The 15,029-nt window shown below is 30.4% G+C and overlaps 3 protein-coding genes across 5 annotated transcripts; 1 reads left to right on the top strand and 2 right to left on the bottom strand.

Annotated features, from left to right (window-relative positions):
• Nucleotides 1–3,568: 3,568 nt before the first annotated feature.
• On the top strand, nt 3,569–4,181 carry LOC141538279 (annexin B9-like). Its single transcript, XM_074259659.1, has 3 exons — nt 3,569–3,720; nt 3,785–3,864; nt 3,936–4,181. The coding sequence occupies exons 1-3, from the start codon at nt 3,624–3,626 to the stop codon at nt 4,179–4,181; spliced, it is 423 nt and encodes a 140-aa protein (XP_074115760.1). The 5' UTR covers nt 3,569–3,623.
• Nucleotides 4,182–6,772: 2,591 nt separating this feature from the next.
• LOC141538070 (uncharacterized) lies at nt 6,773–9,141 on the bottom strand. 2 transcript variants are annotated; one of them, XM_074259357.1, is made up of 5 exons: nt 8,896–9,141; nt 8,682–8,825; nt 8,468–8,552; nt 7,436–7,561; nt 6,773–7,358 (listed from the first exon to the last, which is right to left on the bottom strand). In XM_074259357.1, the coding sequence occupies exons 2-5, from the start codon at nt 8,772–8,774 to the stop codon at nt 7,321–7,323; spliced, it is 342 nt and encodes a 113-aa protein (XP_074115458.1). In that variant the 5' UTR covers nt 8,775–8,825; nt 8,896–9,141; the 3' UTR covers nt 6,773–7,320. The 2 variants fall into 2 exon arrangements, with proteins under 2 accessions (XP_074115458.1, XP_074115457.1); XM_074259356.1 differs by having other exon boundaries at nt 8,682–8,799; nt 8,896–9,137.
• A 4,235-nt stretch (nt 9,142–13,376) lies between these two features.
• LOC141537968 (E3 ubiquitin-protein ligase E3D) lies at nt 13,377–14,892 on the bottom strand. 2 transcript variants are annotated; one of them, XM_074259194.1, is made up of 3 exons: nt 14,829–14,876; nt 14,674–14,751; nt 13,377–14,602 (listed from the first exon to the last, which is right to left on the bottom strand). In XM_074259194.1, exon 3 carries the CDS (start codon nt 14,533–14,535, stop codon nt 13,459–13,461), a length of 1,077 nt encoding a protein of 358 aa, XP_074115295.1. In that variant the 5' UTR covers nt 14,536–14,602; nt 14,674–14,751; nt 14,829–14,876; the 3' UTR covers nt 13,377–13,458. The 2 variants fall into 2 exon arrangements, with proteins under 2 accessions (XP_074115295.1, XP_074115294.1); XM_074259193.1 differs by having other exon boundaries at nt 14,674–14,892.
• Nucleotides 14,893–15,029: the final 137 nt, after the last annotated feature.

Here is a 15,029-nt window from a genome sequence, read left to right as displayed (position 1 = left end):
TAAGCGCCTAGGTATGAAATTAGCAAGAAGTTATAGGGATGGCCTTCAGGGTCAACCGTTTTCCTAATTTTTTTTATCATTTTGTCATTATATATTTTATTAATACTTCAGAATTTATTGTACTTATTTGAACACTATCTATGTATATAAAATTTGTCATTTGGCTCAACGCCTTGGCATTAAAACTAAATAAATAAATAAAAAAAGTTGAATAAATTGTAATATGAACAGTACGATGTAGTTTTCGTGACGTCAGATAACTTAAGACGACATTTATTCTTGCCATAAATTTTGTGGTCACGAAACGTCATTAAATTATTTCCAAAGTCCGATAAAAAAATTATAGTTCAATTTTTTACTGCATTTGATAAATATTAATAAAAAAAGAGGCAGTTTTTCTCATTAAAAAAAAAAAAAAAAAAAAAAAAAAAAAACACCACTAAACAATCACAAAACATTTTAACGTTTGATTTTATTATTTGCTGCAATTGATTGCAATAATAAATTTAGTTGTTTTCTATAGAATTCAAGCTCAGTTTTGACTCAAATACTTCTAACCGTTAAAAAAAATGCTGATTTTCTAGATAAATGTGTGAATATTCTTCTAAATTATCGTTCAATTAAAAATTTTTCTAGATAAATGCTTGAATTTTATCAAAAAATTCGTTCAAGACTCAAAAATTTGTAACCGTGGGGTTTTGCCCAGGTCCAGTTAGCTACCCCTTTCCTCTTTAGAAAGGGCGCCACTGGGATTTTAGACACGGTGTCCCAGAAACCGGAGGAGCATGAGAAGGAAAGGACAGGGTCGTGAGAAGTCCGAGAAAGGCTGCGAATAAAACTGAGAGAAATTATTAGAAAAATATAAATGATTTATTCAATTTAAATTTCAAACTTAACAAATTTCCTTATAAACTAACTTAAATATGAGAACCTCTCACCTACGCTAAATGGCCCTTGCCAATTTTTCCTATAACTAATTAACCAATTTATTCAACCTCGTCACTCCGACGGAATATCTCAATATCTTAATTTCCTCGTCAACCTGACGGAATACCATAAAATACCAACTAATTACCTCGTCAACCTGACGGAATACCAATTAACATAATTTACCTCGTCAACCTGACGGAATATCAGTTAAAACCTATTCCCGACTGCGCCCCCGACTCGGGCGTCTACGCAGCGGTTTCCTAACTTAATCCGTTGTACCCCCGACTCGGGCGTCTATACAACGTTTCTAAATACTCACTAAATTCCATACAAAAATCGTCCACCGGACGCTAACTTAATACCCACTTTCTCTAATTACTCAATTTTCTTCGAATTACTAATTATCTAAATTCCTTGAATTTTACGCTTAACATTTCTTTAATACCAATTACCAAATTCACTAATTTAATTCATTACCAAATTTTATCAATCAAAATTATTCAATTAAAGTCATTAACTATTTTCTCAATAAACTAATTTACTAGATTTACTAAATTAATTAAATTCAGCCCAACGGCCTAGAATTAATTTTACAAAATTTCAAATTTCAAATTCTACAAATTTAACAAGCCTCATTAAATATTCAAACTGCATATATTCCAAAGTGACCTTGACTATCTAAATTACACAAATGCTTCTACTATTTCAACTTAATCAAATAATTTTAACTAAATAATTTCCCATAACTAAAAGGCTTGTAACAACTAATTAATTGACATTTATGAATAATTTACTTATAAAAGAATCTACTAAATTAAAAGTGACATCTGAGACAATAGCGATCATTAATTGACAAATTTTATTACAGTTAATTCGGCCTCTCAATTTTCAAATTCAAGCTTGGCCTGAAATAATTGTAATAATAATACCTGACTTAACTTTTACAACTCTCCAAACGTTAAGTGAAGTCCCGGTGGAAACGGGCGAAATCAGCGGCTGGTTGGTCTCTCTCTCTCGTCTTCAATGAACTATCTGACTCCAAGTAAAGGGTTCCCAATCCCGGATCGTCCATTGACTTCCTTCTTGATGGTCCCAAATCTTGATGACAGAATTTACTACACAGCACTACACTGACTCACTGTTTTGCCAAAAGCCTCACTGTCTCAAAGCGTCACTGGCTCAAAAGCCTGGCTCAAAAGGTGTTACTTGTTCCAGGGGCTGGCTCAAAAAGTGTTACTTGTTCCAGGGCCTGGCTCAAAAAGCGTTGATGTTTCTTTTGTCGGATCTTTTATAACCCTTGACTCCGAGTTCTCGAACTTTCCTATTGTCAACCCCGCTTCGTTTTTTGGGGACAGCAGTGGGGACTTTCGATTTGCACGCCCGGTGACAAGTCTGAACTACTTGTCAAAATCGAACGGTAAGGGAAAACCCTCATTTATCGTGGCGTCAATAAAGTGGTCGATAACGACCATGGGAAGTTCAGTTTTCCCTGTCACAAATTCAACCTTTCAAATTTAATTGTTCTGTAATAAGTATAAAGCTATTTAAAAAAAAAAAAAATTATTTTTTTTTGCCACGTATTTTTCCACTACTTTTCTTTATCACCATATTTTTCCTTTTCTATTAGTATAGTTTCCCCCCATCATCCTATTTAAATGAATGCTACACACGACAAAAATATTCACTGAAAAAATATACTGTACCAAGTAAAGTGCATCGAAAGTCAAATGGCTGTTAAATTTAATTACTTAATTCCATTACTACTCATAATAATTGCAATTGGAGATTCAATCGTTGGTTGCAATCAATCAATACATCAACAATACTATGTACAGGGTAAATATAATTAAAATTCGTTCATCACTTGACATAATTCATAACTGACAAAAAAATATTGACTTCTTCTTTAGATATGAAACATTTTATATACGAATCAAATAATTTCGTTGTGAGTATTGAGTATTAATTTAAGTAAATGTGTGATTATGCTTTGAAATTTTCATGTCTGTGAAAAAATTTACTGATATGTTCATATCAGATAATTTAATAGATCTATATGTCCTGATATGGTTTGATATGGCCTTATAAAATTTTTAAACCAAAAGTAATGGTAAAAATCTATAATGGAGACTAATTAATTCGTTTCGTTAAAAGAAAGTCAAGTCTGAAGTGTAGAATTCGCAATTAAAAACAATTTTGTTAACTCTGTAAGAGAGCTTTTATTATCGATTGATTAGTAAATGAATTTTTATTTTGTATGATAAATTGATTAAAGTAGCGTAAAGAAAATTGATCAGGCTAGACATAAAATTTGGATATTTATGATCATATTAGAAAATTTTTCACAGGTATTTTTTGCTCAAAATTAAAATTTTTTTTTGTAGTTTCAATCAATTTTTTAATATTAATTTTAGTGTCAACTGGCAGTACAACCGCCTCAATCGATAAATATTGAAGAAGATGCAAAAGCATTATATAAAGCAATACAACTGAAAGCTAGCGATAAAATTATAAAACTTATTTGTACTCGAAGTCTTGCCCAGTGATTAGAAATAGCTGCTAAATTTGAAGATATCTATAATAAAAATTTGGTATATGAAATAAACAATTTAAGCTCCATCGGATTGCAGAAGTTTTCATCTGCATTATTTACACCTTCATGGGAATATTTTGCCAAAGAATTATATAATGCCATGAACGGCGCGGGTACGTGGGAAGACGATCTCATCGAGATTTTAGTTCCATTGAGCAACAAAGCCGTCCGCATGGTTTGTGATTACTACAAAAAAGGTAAGAAATTATTGATATATAGAAATTACAATATTCACTTATGAAATTGACATTATTTGGATAGAATATGGACAATCATTAGCTACCGACATAGAGGGAGATACATCTGGTTACTTCCGAAGTCTACTTGTATTGTTAACTGCTGTAAGTTATTTTTATTGACTCTTAAATAACTAATTATAAAAACTTGACTTTAAAAATAAGTTATTGAACAGAGTAACAGGAAAGAAAGTAACTTTAATCAAGACAATAAAGCAGCTGTTGAGATAGCTCAGATTCTTTATAAACACCAAGATGAGATGACATTCAATGCCGTTTTAGCCACTGTAAGTTTATCCGATTTACGGAAAAGTTTTGTCGAGTACAAAAAGATTTCTGGCAAGGATATTGAAGATGTTATTATTAACGAAAATTTAGGGGACTCCTACTTGAAAGAGGCTTATTTACAAATTGGTAAATAAAAAAAATTTACGCGTTAATAATTGTACGAATTTACAGAGAAAAATCTGTAAAAAGGTTGACCATAACAGACCATCCGCTATATACAAGTTCAAAACGCTCGAGAAATTATCTACTCGGAAGTTTTAAGCTCTTCCAACTCAAAAACATAATTGTGATACTTTTTCAAGCTCGAAAATCTATAATTGCTGAAACGTATTTAATTGAAAATTTTTATAATGTACAAAGTAAGAATAAGTTTTGCATCATTGCGTCAAAACTTTGCATTCAAAATTTTCATATTAAATATTTTGCGTGCTTAAAGGTAAACGGGCTTATAGCTAAGGGTTAGTAGGGATTTGTGGTGAAAGGGCGTATAAAAAAATTTTTTTTTACCATTCGTTTTAAAATTTACCGAACCGTAAAAATCTGTGAAAAAAAAAAGTTGGTAGCCTAAAGCTGAAAGAGCGGATCTCAAGACATATGCCCTTTTAGCTTTAAGAAAAGTACTACTTAAAGATAAAAGGGCGCATAAAAAAATTGTAGTTTTGATACCAAATATTAAATAATAGTTTCACAAGACGAGTTATGCTAAAATAATAGTCTCATTTACAAAGTTTAATATAAACAAATAGAAAATAAATCAATCAAAAACAAATTAAGTAATAAAAAAATCACAATGATAGATAACATTCAAATATTTTAAATTTTCCCGCTTTTTTTAAAACATGGTAATATTTTAAAGTTATAACATTTAAATATTTTAAAATTTCCCATTTTTCTTGAAACATTATAATTTCATGATGATTGTTGATGTTTTTAAATTTTATAACTATTTCTTAAAATAAAAAGCGAGAAAATAATCACGCGTACTTAATTGTTTTTTGGATATATTTTCTTTTGTAACTTTAAAAAATTGTACAGCTGAGGTTTTACGCCGCTACTACCACTGAAAGTTTTTTTTTTTCACATTTTTAAACTACGAATATGTTTCTTTGTAAACTGACCGAAAAAAAATTATACGCCCTTTTACCTTTAAAATCTTTTTTTTTCAATTTTAAGTGTAGAATGTGTCTACTACTTGATTGGCAATAAAAAAAAAAAATATGCGCCCTTTTACCTTTGCAAAGCTAAAAGGACGCATAAATTGTTATAAGCCCTTTTACCTTTAGGCACGCGATTTAACATTTTTTTGTGTTTATTTGACAGAATAAATGTTAAATTGACACTTCGAGCTTAAAAATACAATTTATGTGTGTTTTTGAGCTTTCCGACATATATAAACTGGGCTTAATTAATTTTTTCACCTGTAAACTGATGAAATTCTATATTCCATGAAATCATAAAATAAACCTACTTATGCTCTTAGTAGGCTGCTGTATCGCATAAAAAGGTGTTCAAAGCGATCCTAGGTTTTGAAGGTTGAAAATATTATTCTAAAACACTAATTTTGGCCTCCATACCCTATTTTGAGTGTATTGAGAGTCACAATAGTATTTTACATTCAGCGGTAGGCTCAACATAAAAAAAAAAAAAGTAGGCTTTTGAGGCTCGAATTAGTGTTTTGATTTTAACTGTGTAAATGATGCAATTTCGAAAATTCATTACTCAAAAACAGTGTGGTAAATCGATCTGAAATTTTGGTGGTGAATTATAAATACATTTATCTTTCGATAGAAAAAAATTTTATAAATTTCTTGAAATATGCCTTCCCATATCGGAACTACCAGAGTTGAATGATGGGTCCTTCGCTGGCCCAGTACTGGACAACCAAGCTTGGCGCACCGATATTGGCCCATGCTTGGGCCAAAACTGAGTAATCAGCCTTGGCCAACCCAATGATTACCTGAGCCTGGGCCAAGGCTAGGGAGCCTAGCCATGGCCGTTGAATGGCAACCCATACTTGAGCTAGAATTGGGTAAGCTAGCCTTGGTCATTCAACGGAAAATCGGTGTGTGTGTGTGTGTGTGTGTGTGTGTGTGTGTGTGTGTGTGTGTGTGTGAACCTCTTATAACTTTTGAACGGTTCGACCAATTTCATCTTGTGTGACGCCATTTGAATGTGCTTGGCCGAACTTAGATTTTAAATACAATTTGGACCGATTCGGACTGATGGATTTCGAGAATTCTTAAAAGAGAAGGGGAACGGAAGAAAACCAAAAAAAGTGTTTTTTCGGAATAACTCCGAAATTCCTCGCGCGATCAATTCAAAATTTGAAATTCTTTGTAAGGCTTGAAAAACTTCGTCGAATGCTGCCAGTCGCGTGAAAATCGGTTCATTCATTTAAAAGTTATTGTGGTTAGAAAAAATTCAAAAAATAGTCTTTAAACTTCTATCAGACTTTTGAGTTCAAAGAGCTCAAACGCATAGAAAAACTATCTCCATGAGTTCGGAGAGCTCAAAACAACACATAAATTGTATTTTTGAGCTCGAAGAGCTCAAAAAGTCATAAGTGCAATTTTAAGCGCCCAGGTATAAAATTAGCGGGAAGTTGCAGGGATGGCCTTCAGGGTCAACCGTTTTCCTAATTTTTTTAATATACCTTTAATGACTATAAATATTTTTACTTTCAACTTTGATTTATTTAGCAGTAAAAATTATTATTTAGACAATTTTATCAAATAGTGATAGTATTTATTCAAGAATAAAAAAAAATTTTATATTTTATTTACAAGTATTTAGTTGTCAGTTGTCATATTTAATCATGGGAACACTGCCATTACACTATATATTTACTGTGAAAAATAAGTAAAAATTATTATTGATCTCCAATACATAAATAAATTCTAATTATCTATGGTCAATACATAGCTATAAATAAATATTCTTTTATTATGCACTATTTACTATAGTAGTAGATATATCTATCAAGTATTCTTACAATCAGTGCCATGATAAAATTATTGTTTTTGCTGATAATTCTTTTTTTTTTTATTACGATAAAATTAGCGTGTCAAGTGTGAATTTTTAGATATTTTAAACTTTTTTAAAAATATTCATAAACAATGAAAAATATTACAATTTGTAGAGCGAATGAGGATCGAGAGATCCACTACCCTATTTAATAGTTGAAAGTGGATAGTTAATTATTAGATTTATAGTTTTCAATTTTATAGGATAAATAATTTCCATTTTTATAAATATATTCTTAGCGAAAAATCTTCATTTGTCGTGCCATTCAGCCCACGGTTTCAGGTGACCTGAAATAAATCAAAGGGTTAATGTCATAATTTAAGTTTTGTTTATGATTAATGACTTAGTAGCCATAGTTACTCACGGGGTTTGCATCGATGCCTATTGTATCTTCTATGATCTGATTTACAGTTACAAATTCCATTTTTACAAGTTCCTCCCAAAATTTTCGAACATTCTATCGGATGTCTACAACTACTATCAAGTAAGCCTGAAAAAAAAAAAAAAATATTACAAAATAGTTTTAAAAATTATTTTTTCCATTATGGACATTTTTAATTTTCAAAAGTTCGCGGGTGTTGTCGATTTGATAATTATACGAACTTTCTGCGCATACGCAATGCCACTATACATAATAGACCGGGTGGCAAATAAAGAAGTGAGACTTCCGACGAAATTCATGAGCTCGGATGTTAATTCTATGTGTGAAATTGTTTTTCCAAATCAAACAAATTTTTATTAAAACCAAAAGATCGCTGTGAGAAAAATTTCGGTTTTTTCAGCACAGTAATAAAATTGTTAAAAATTTCCAATAAATTAATTTCTTGCCCTACTCTCAGAGTAAAGTAGCCATGTATATACAAATAACCTCAAGCATTAAATTCTATTTTTAAACATATAAATATGTTTGTGAATTTTTCATAAAGCATCATTGATACTCAGCAAAAAATAATGGAATTTTTTGAGTTAGTTAAATTGACGATTCCGATTTGATGAATTCACACATGTTTTATCCCTGGTTAAAAATACTGATTGAAAAGAATTGAGGAGCGGTCACTCCATGCAAACTGTATATCTATATATGTACAAACAAAAAATTGAAATTATTGAAAAGAATTCGAATTTCATTATTTTGAATTCTTTACAATCAATATTTTTAAACAGGAATAATCTAACAAAACGTTATAGATCAAAAGAATGCAGAGAATCTGTTAATATATTTTAACAAAAAATAAACACATCTTAAAGTCCAATATTTTTGCCCGACGTACATTTTAACCACCAGTTAGCGTGGCAGTCCAAACGTACGGTACACAGTCCTCGTAAACTTGCAAAAAATCGTTTTAACGCCCGCGAATTTTTGAATAAGTAGTTTTAAAAGTGCAAAAAATATTACCATCGCCTTGACATCGAGAAACATGCTCCTTTAGTGATAAAAAACACCCATCGAATTTATTACAACAGTGAGCTTCATCTTCACACTAGAAAAAATTTTTAATATTAAAAATTGATTGAAAAAAAATTTTTTCAGCTAGGGGAAATTTTCTACCATTTTAAGACTTTCAGTTTTAATATTTTGATAACAAGATTAAAAAAAAACTGATACTTACAATTTCTCCAAGTTTTGCACAACTTTTATTGTAAGCTGACGTATTAACAACACAAATTGTCAAAAGTCCAAAAATCAAAATGTTTGATATCATTTTAAAAATAATTTTTTATGTTCAGCTAAAAAATTATTAGATTTTTACCAACTTTACTTTGAAAAAATTATTAATATATTTTTAGAAAAAAATTTTAGCTAATAAATAAATCAATACTTACTGTATTGATCTTTTGACCATATTATGAATTCAAAATTCGTAACCTTGATCATTCAAAAAATAGCGTTCGTTAACAACTTATAATAACCACGTGATTAATTTTAAAAATATAAAAAAATCAACTGTGTTTTTACTTTCATCAGCTGATTGAAGGTAATGATATACGTAGTAGGACTATGTGCGCGCGCAACGATAAAAATAACAGTTTTCACCCACTTGTACCAACAATTTATTAATATTTTTGTTATAACGTTTTACGTTATAATAATATATATATTATAAATAATAATAATAATATATATATTATAAATAATAATAAATAAGATTGCAAAAAATCATTTTCGAAGTGTACAAAAAAAATTTTTTTTTAATTATCAGTCCAAAGTATGATAGTATTAATTATTTTTTAATTTTTATTAATAATTAAAAAATACCAAATTTTTAAATATTAAAAGAATAAAACAAATTTAAGCATTTTATTAAATCTGGTTATTTCAAATTTTCAATGTATATTTTTAAAAAATATTAGTTTTTGTTGTTTTACTTAATATTATAAATAACAACATTTATACAAAAATATTTAGACATATCACATTAAATTAATATTCTCGTAACAATATTCTCCGCTCATTATGGCCACGATCGCGTCAATATAATCAAAACCTTGCACAGAAAGAAAAATTACTTGACTGGGAAACAAAATTCTTGGCTCAAGCAAATTTTCAGGTGCCTGAAGGAAGACCGAAGTTGTGTTGGCCAAAGTAAAAATCTTTCTTGAAATTCTATTCTTGGTGGAAGTGATTTTTTCTTAATTCAAATTGTTATAAACACTTGATACAATAAATTTCTATAATCGCCGATGAAAATTTTTATATACTTTAGGGAAGTAGCGCCACCTACTTCAGCTGAGAAAATTTTTCTCTTGGATATTTGATACCCACTTTAGATTATTTTAACGCCCAATTATACATATTGAATGAAAAAAAATGATTCCATATTATTTGATCTTTCCATTTGATATGGTAATCAATAAAAATATTAATGAAAATTTACTCTCAAGGTATTTAATTTTTTGGAGCAAGGACTAAATTTTCTCAAAACAAGAAAATTTTCTAGGATTAATATACGTATTTCTCACAGCAAGGAAATTAATTTGTTGGAATAAGTGAAATATCTTGGATAAAAAAAAAAATTTGTTTTCGCTCAAGAAAATAATTAAAAAAAAAAATATTGTCTCGGCTCAAGTGAACCTTCTTAACGGTGTGGAACTCCGAGTGACTCAGCGACAGTTGACCCATCGACAGAAACTGGAATACCCCTGTAAAAATTTTTAATGTTAATAATTGAAGACAACAATTACTATCAATAATAATTGGCCAAGCTCAGAAACTTACCAGAATCCATCAATGAATTAAAATCACCGCAGAGCAGAACCTTGATATCTGAAAACTTGAGAATTCTTTCAGGCGAACTCCTCACGCTCTCTACCATGGCGACGATCCCTCTGGTCAGCATCATAGATTGGATAGTTTTCACATCAGGAAATTTCGGGTCCCGGTATAAGTGAGTATTTGCTACTACTATTAACTGCTCGAAGTCATTTTGATCAACTGGTAGTCCATGAGTCTAGGCGGCTGTAGTAGTTTTTAATGCAGCTAACAGCCCGATATTATTACGACTCCAGATACGGTTCAGCATATCGGAGGAGTCAACGCGACCCTGCATTGCCAGAGTTTTGTATTCGACAAGCTTCGATCGGACTAAGGAAAATCTAAAATGATAAAATATATTAGATAGTAAAAATGTTGATTTAATTCAAATGTTAAATAAGAATTACAAAAATTTAGTACTCACTTATCATTCTTCCAAAAACTGACACATCCGTCAACGAGCCTCCTCTTTGGCTCCGACATCATCGAAGCTCTTGACTTCGGAGCAAAGACTCCTTCATGCCCCATGCTTTGGAAATCGGGAAGGAAGAAGATATCGTACTGCTCAATCTCCACTTCCTAGAGGCAGATTATGTCAGCTTTGTACTGGCGTATTTCCGACATGATGTTCTGCCCCCGGACTTCCCAATCCAAGTACTCCTTCGGGCAATAACCGTACATTTTTGGAATAGCATAAGAGCAACTCCAAACGTTGGACAATATTACCGAAAAAATACATGAAGGTCGTGATTCCTCCAGTGGAGTCGTAGGAACCCATGGCTGGAGTAGAGGAAAAAAATACACCTGCAAATTATAAATTCCTGATTGATGATTTTGAAATTTTTTCAAAAAACTAATGGAAAAAAAATCAATAGATGACAAAATTTTATTTCATTTCAGCATCACATTCAAAAATGAGTTTATTAGAGTTAATCTTACTTACCACCTTTTATTAAGTGCTCCTTACACTTAATCCTCTCCATGTCTGTTCCATTAAAAATTTTGTCAGCACCGTTATTTGAAAAATTCATTTTATTTTCATTTTTAAATAAACTTTGAAATTTAAATCAAGGTAAGAATTTTAAGCTTGAAACACAACCGATTACTGGAAAACCAAAACTTGGAATAACTAATACTCAGAATTTTGTAGAATTGACCATTTTTTCCCTTTCCCTGAAGAAATTAAAAACTAAACGACGGACAGCTTTATCCAAAACGATAATGAGCAACATTTCCCTTTTTTCCGGACTAGACCCCCAAATCAACTTTCATTAGATGTCAGGTAGTCGGTAGCAGTTTTTTAATTTGCAAAAGAATGTAATGATTATTAAAAGTATCATGAGACATTAGTACCAAGAATATATTGTACTTATATAGGGTAGATATTACAAAGATGACTACAAACAATAACATGAGGACAATCTATTTTTCTTAACCCTAGGACTACCCACATAATAAATACAATGTATTAATACAATGGAGGTACTTACGTTAAGGATTTTGAAATCAGAAAAGTATTTTTCTAATTAAATCTTAATTTTAGTAATTTCATAAAACTTATTTCAAATTTTGAGAAAAAATATCCATTAAAGCTACATACATGTAGAAATGTGTAAAAATTTATAAAATTTTATTACAATTATTTAAAAAATTATGAATATTATTCTACGATTTAGTATAAATGTTATCTTATAATAAATTGTACTGTACTTACTAATTCAGTAGATATTAAAGCTAAATTATAAATTTTTTGTTTCGTAGCTAGGTATATATTTAAAATTAATATTTAAAAAACAAAGCTGCATGTCTTTTTACTTGGATTGAAGTTTTTAATTGTTTCAAAAATATATGCATTTTTCGAATTAAAATGAATTTCAGTTAACTTATTTTCATAGAAAAATTGGATTAACTTATTTTCATAGAAAAATTGGAGCTCAAAATGTATTATTTTTAGAAAGGATTATGAACTCATATATTGTTTTCATAAAATAAATTTCATTCGAATCAATTTACCACATATTTAAATTTAATTTCAAATAAATCAATAATAATTTTTTCTACAATAAAGTAATTAAGGGAGGATATTTCTTTAGAAGACTTAAAATAAGTATTTTTATTAATAATTGAATAATTGTATTGTTCCCAAGTTTAACATAATTTTATTTGAATTTTCAAGAGCTTAAAAAAAAATTTTTTTTTATAAGATTTGTCGATTGATGCAAAACAAGTATAAATAATTTCTTTCTATTTTTGACACATGCACAGTAAATACAAATCATTTAAATGATTATTAAGTACCGAGTTGAAAAATGAAATGAGCTCAAAAAAAAGTCATAAGGAGCAGCTGGTCCATGATCACAAATTAAATAAATAAACTGTTTTCTTACAAATTAATATGGTATTAATGTGACAAGAAGTTTGTGATTGTAATTAAAAGATCACAAATATTTCGTTTTATGGTTTATTTTATTGATTACTGACGATATCTTTACATTCACTTAATCGGTACATAAGTCGGTAAAGGTCAGGTGTAAGGCGCTCGGCGAGCTTGGTCAGAGGTTTGTCAGTAATAAAGGCGCTCGGCGAGCGTGGTCAAAGGTTTTTTAGACACTGTCTTATTCGATTTTCCGTCAAACTATCGTCAGTCAGGGAGTGCAATTTTGGGAAGGGTATTTTGGCTTTTGGTTGGTGGAAAATGATTGGGGTTGGGGAATTGTTGTTAAATGAGAAGATCCTGGAAAGGGTATTATTTATTTAACGCAGGGTTGTTTAAATGAAGCGTGGGAAGGTTTGCTAAGTTGGAAAATAGTTTGGTTACCATCTGATAAACAGATGGGTTGTAAAATTTTGTCCGTTTGTGTCAAAGGTTAGTCTCAGTCATTAAATGGATTATTTTACAATGGCAACTACTTGAGTTTGACTGTCATAAATTTTCGAATTTAAAGTTTTATGATGTCTTTGTGAAAGTCTGTCGAATATTATGGAAAACATGAGTAAACTTAAGAATAAAGTACAATTTTCTCTTAACTTATAAAAAATTAAAGTACATAACTGAACATAGTCCAAGATATTTATCTTAGAATTGGACCATGAAATTTTATTAATAAAAAATTATAGTACAAATACAAATTTATTCATAAAATATAACCAATACAATAAGTTTCCGTATTACGATAAATCAGTGGAAGTTTCAGCGACGATGCTATAAGATGATCCACAGCCGCATTAATACTTGACAAACTTATCCGGTAAGCGCTGAGATTCGAGGCATCTTTTGAAGGTTCCGAGCCATTATCTAAGACCTTATACAGTACTTTTATCACACGTTGTTCATTCAGCTTCACCTCCAGAGAACTCTCAACCGAAGATTGCGTTAACAATAACAAATTTTTGTCCATTATCTTGATAAGCAACGACACTTTTTTTCCATGCTCAGAGGCAAAGTAATGCATTTCTTCATACAAATTTCCTTTTTTTAAAAATTCTTTAAGCGCTAACTTGAAATCAACCAAAGGCGATTTTCTCTGCCCACCAGAGGCTACCAAATTTTCTAAGGACGCAAATTGCAAGCTGTGACTCCAAATTTTGAACGAGCCATCACTATTAACAACTCCGAGTACCGACAGACATCGATTGCAAGTCACTTCGTTATCATTAGTCACTAATTCCGGTTTCAATATTTGCGTATTCAGAACATAGTAATGTGACCCATAAAAACAATCATTAGTGCGAGGACATAGTATGTTTTTGTAATCGACGTCACTGTGCGAGCAGCAAAACCATTCACTGGGTTCACACTCTTCACTTGGAAGTGACAAGACTCTTTCAAATAAGACTTCATTTTTAGTTATAGAATTTTTACAACCAGTGCAAGTTAGCTCAAGATTCCTCTGAGTTGGAGGAAGATCAATGCCTGTCGCTATAACTTCTGTCTTTTTGTTGTTTTTAAGGTCACTTAAGTCGTACAAAGTAGATTGGCTTAATTGAATGCGAAAAACAACCCACTGATCTAAAAATTGCAACGATGTAACTGACGAATTTACTTCAATGGGCAGAAGATTTAGTTTCAGTTCTTTTTCATCAATTTTGGTAGTCATTGAATCACCACCTTGACTTATATTAATACTGTGAATTTGTCTGTTAGGTTTTAATTGAATATAAACATAACCTGATCGGAGTTGTGGTCGTAGTTCGATTGTTAGAGATTCCATTGTTATAAAGTTTGTAAATTCAAAAATGAAAAATAGTACGAAAAATTATTTATGGTATAATAGACACCTGTGACAAAGATAGCTAAATTTACTTTTGATGGAAAGAGGTTAGATGTAAACTAAAATCTTTTTACTTACGTAGTCAATATTTTGTGGTGTTCTCTCTAATTCTTTTAATTAAGTCTAAGCAACTCTAATTCTTTTAATCGTTGATACCTGAAGTCACAGAATACTATATAATAGAAAAATTGATTAAAATTAACGTAACAAAAAAAAAAACAATGATTAACTACCACAATGATCGTAAAGAAAAATTTGCTTGGCTTTATAACTAAACATACTCTCTTGCCGGGTTCTTATGAGAAACATATGTTAGCGACGCATGCGCAGTGTTGATAGTTTTGAGAGGGAAATACTTAGATTTTAATTTTTATCATATACTTATCATGAGCTTAGAGTTTTTAACTTAAAATAAGACGATTCATTAAAATTTG

This window comes from Cotesia typhae, unplaced genomic scaffold, assembly GCF_013202065.1.
Source record: "Cotesia typhae breed Kobodo isofemale line unplaced genomic scaffold, CoteBio_Ctyphae contig_20, whole genome shotgun sequence".
Taxonomy (NCBI): Eukaryota; Metazoa; Arthropoda; class Insecta; order Hymenoptera; family Braconidae; genus Cotesia; species Cotesia typhae.
This window is presented reverse-complemented; position numbering and strand designations above follow the sequence as displayed.

Excerpts from the sequence above, each read along its gene's own strand:
- LOC141538070 (XM_074259357.1), bottom strand. The coding sequence starts at position 8,774 with ATGATATCAAACATTTTGATTTTTGGACTTTTGACAATTTGTGTTGTT. Across the intron at positions 8,553-8,681 it reads GTGCAAAACTTGGAGAAATT|TGTGAAGATGAAGCTCACTG; the intron begins GTAAGTATCAGT and ends AATTTTTTCTAG. Across the intron at positions 7,562-8,467 it reads TTCTCGATGTCAAGGCGATG|GCTTACTTGATAGTAGTTGT; the intron begins GTAATATTTTTT and ends TTTTTTTTTCAG.
- LOC141537968 (XM_074259193.1), bottom strand. The coding sequence starts at position 14,535 with ATGGAATCTCTAACAATCGAACTACGACCACAACTCCGATCAGGTTAT.
- LOC141538279 (XM_074259659.1), top strand. The coding sequence starts at position 3,624 with ATGAACGGCGCGGGTACGTGGGAAGACGATCTCATCGAGATTTTAGTT. Across the intron at positions 3,721-3,784 it reads TTGTGATTACTACAAAAAAG|AATATGGACAATCATTAGCT; the intron begins GTAAGAAATTAT and ends TTATTTGGATAG. Across the intron at positions 3,865-3,935 it reads TACTTGTATTGTTAACTGCT|AGTAACAGGAAAGAAAGTAA; the intron begins GTAAGTTATTTT and ends GTTATTGAACAG.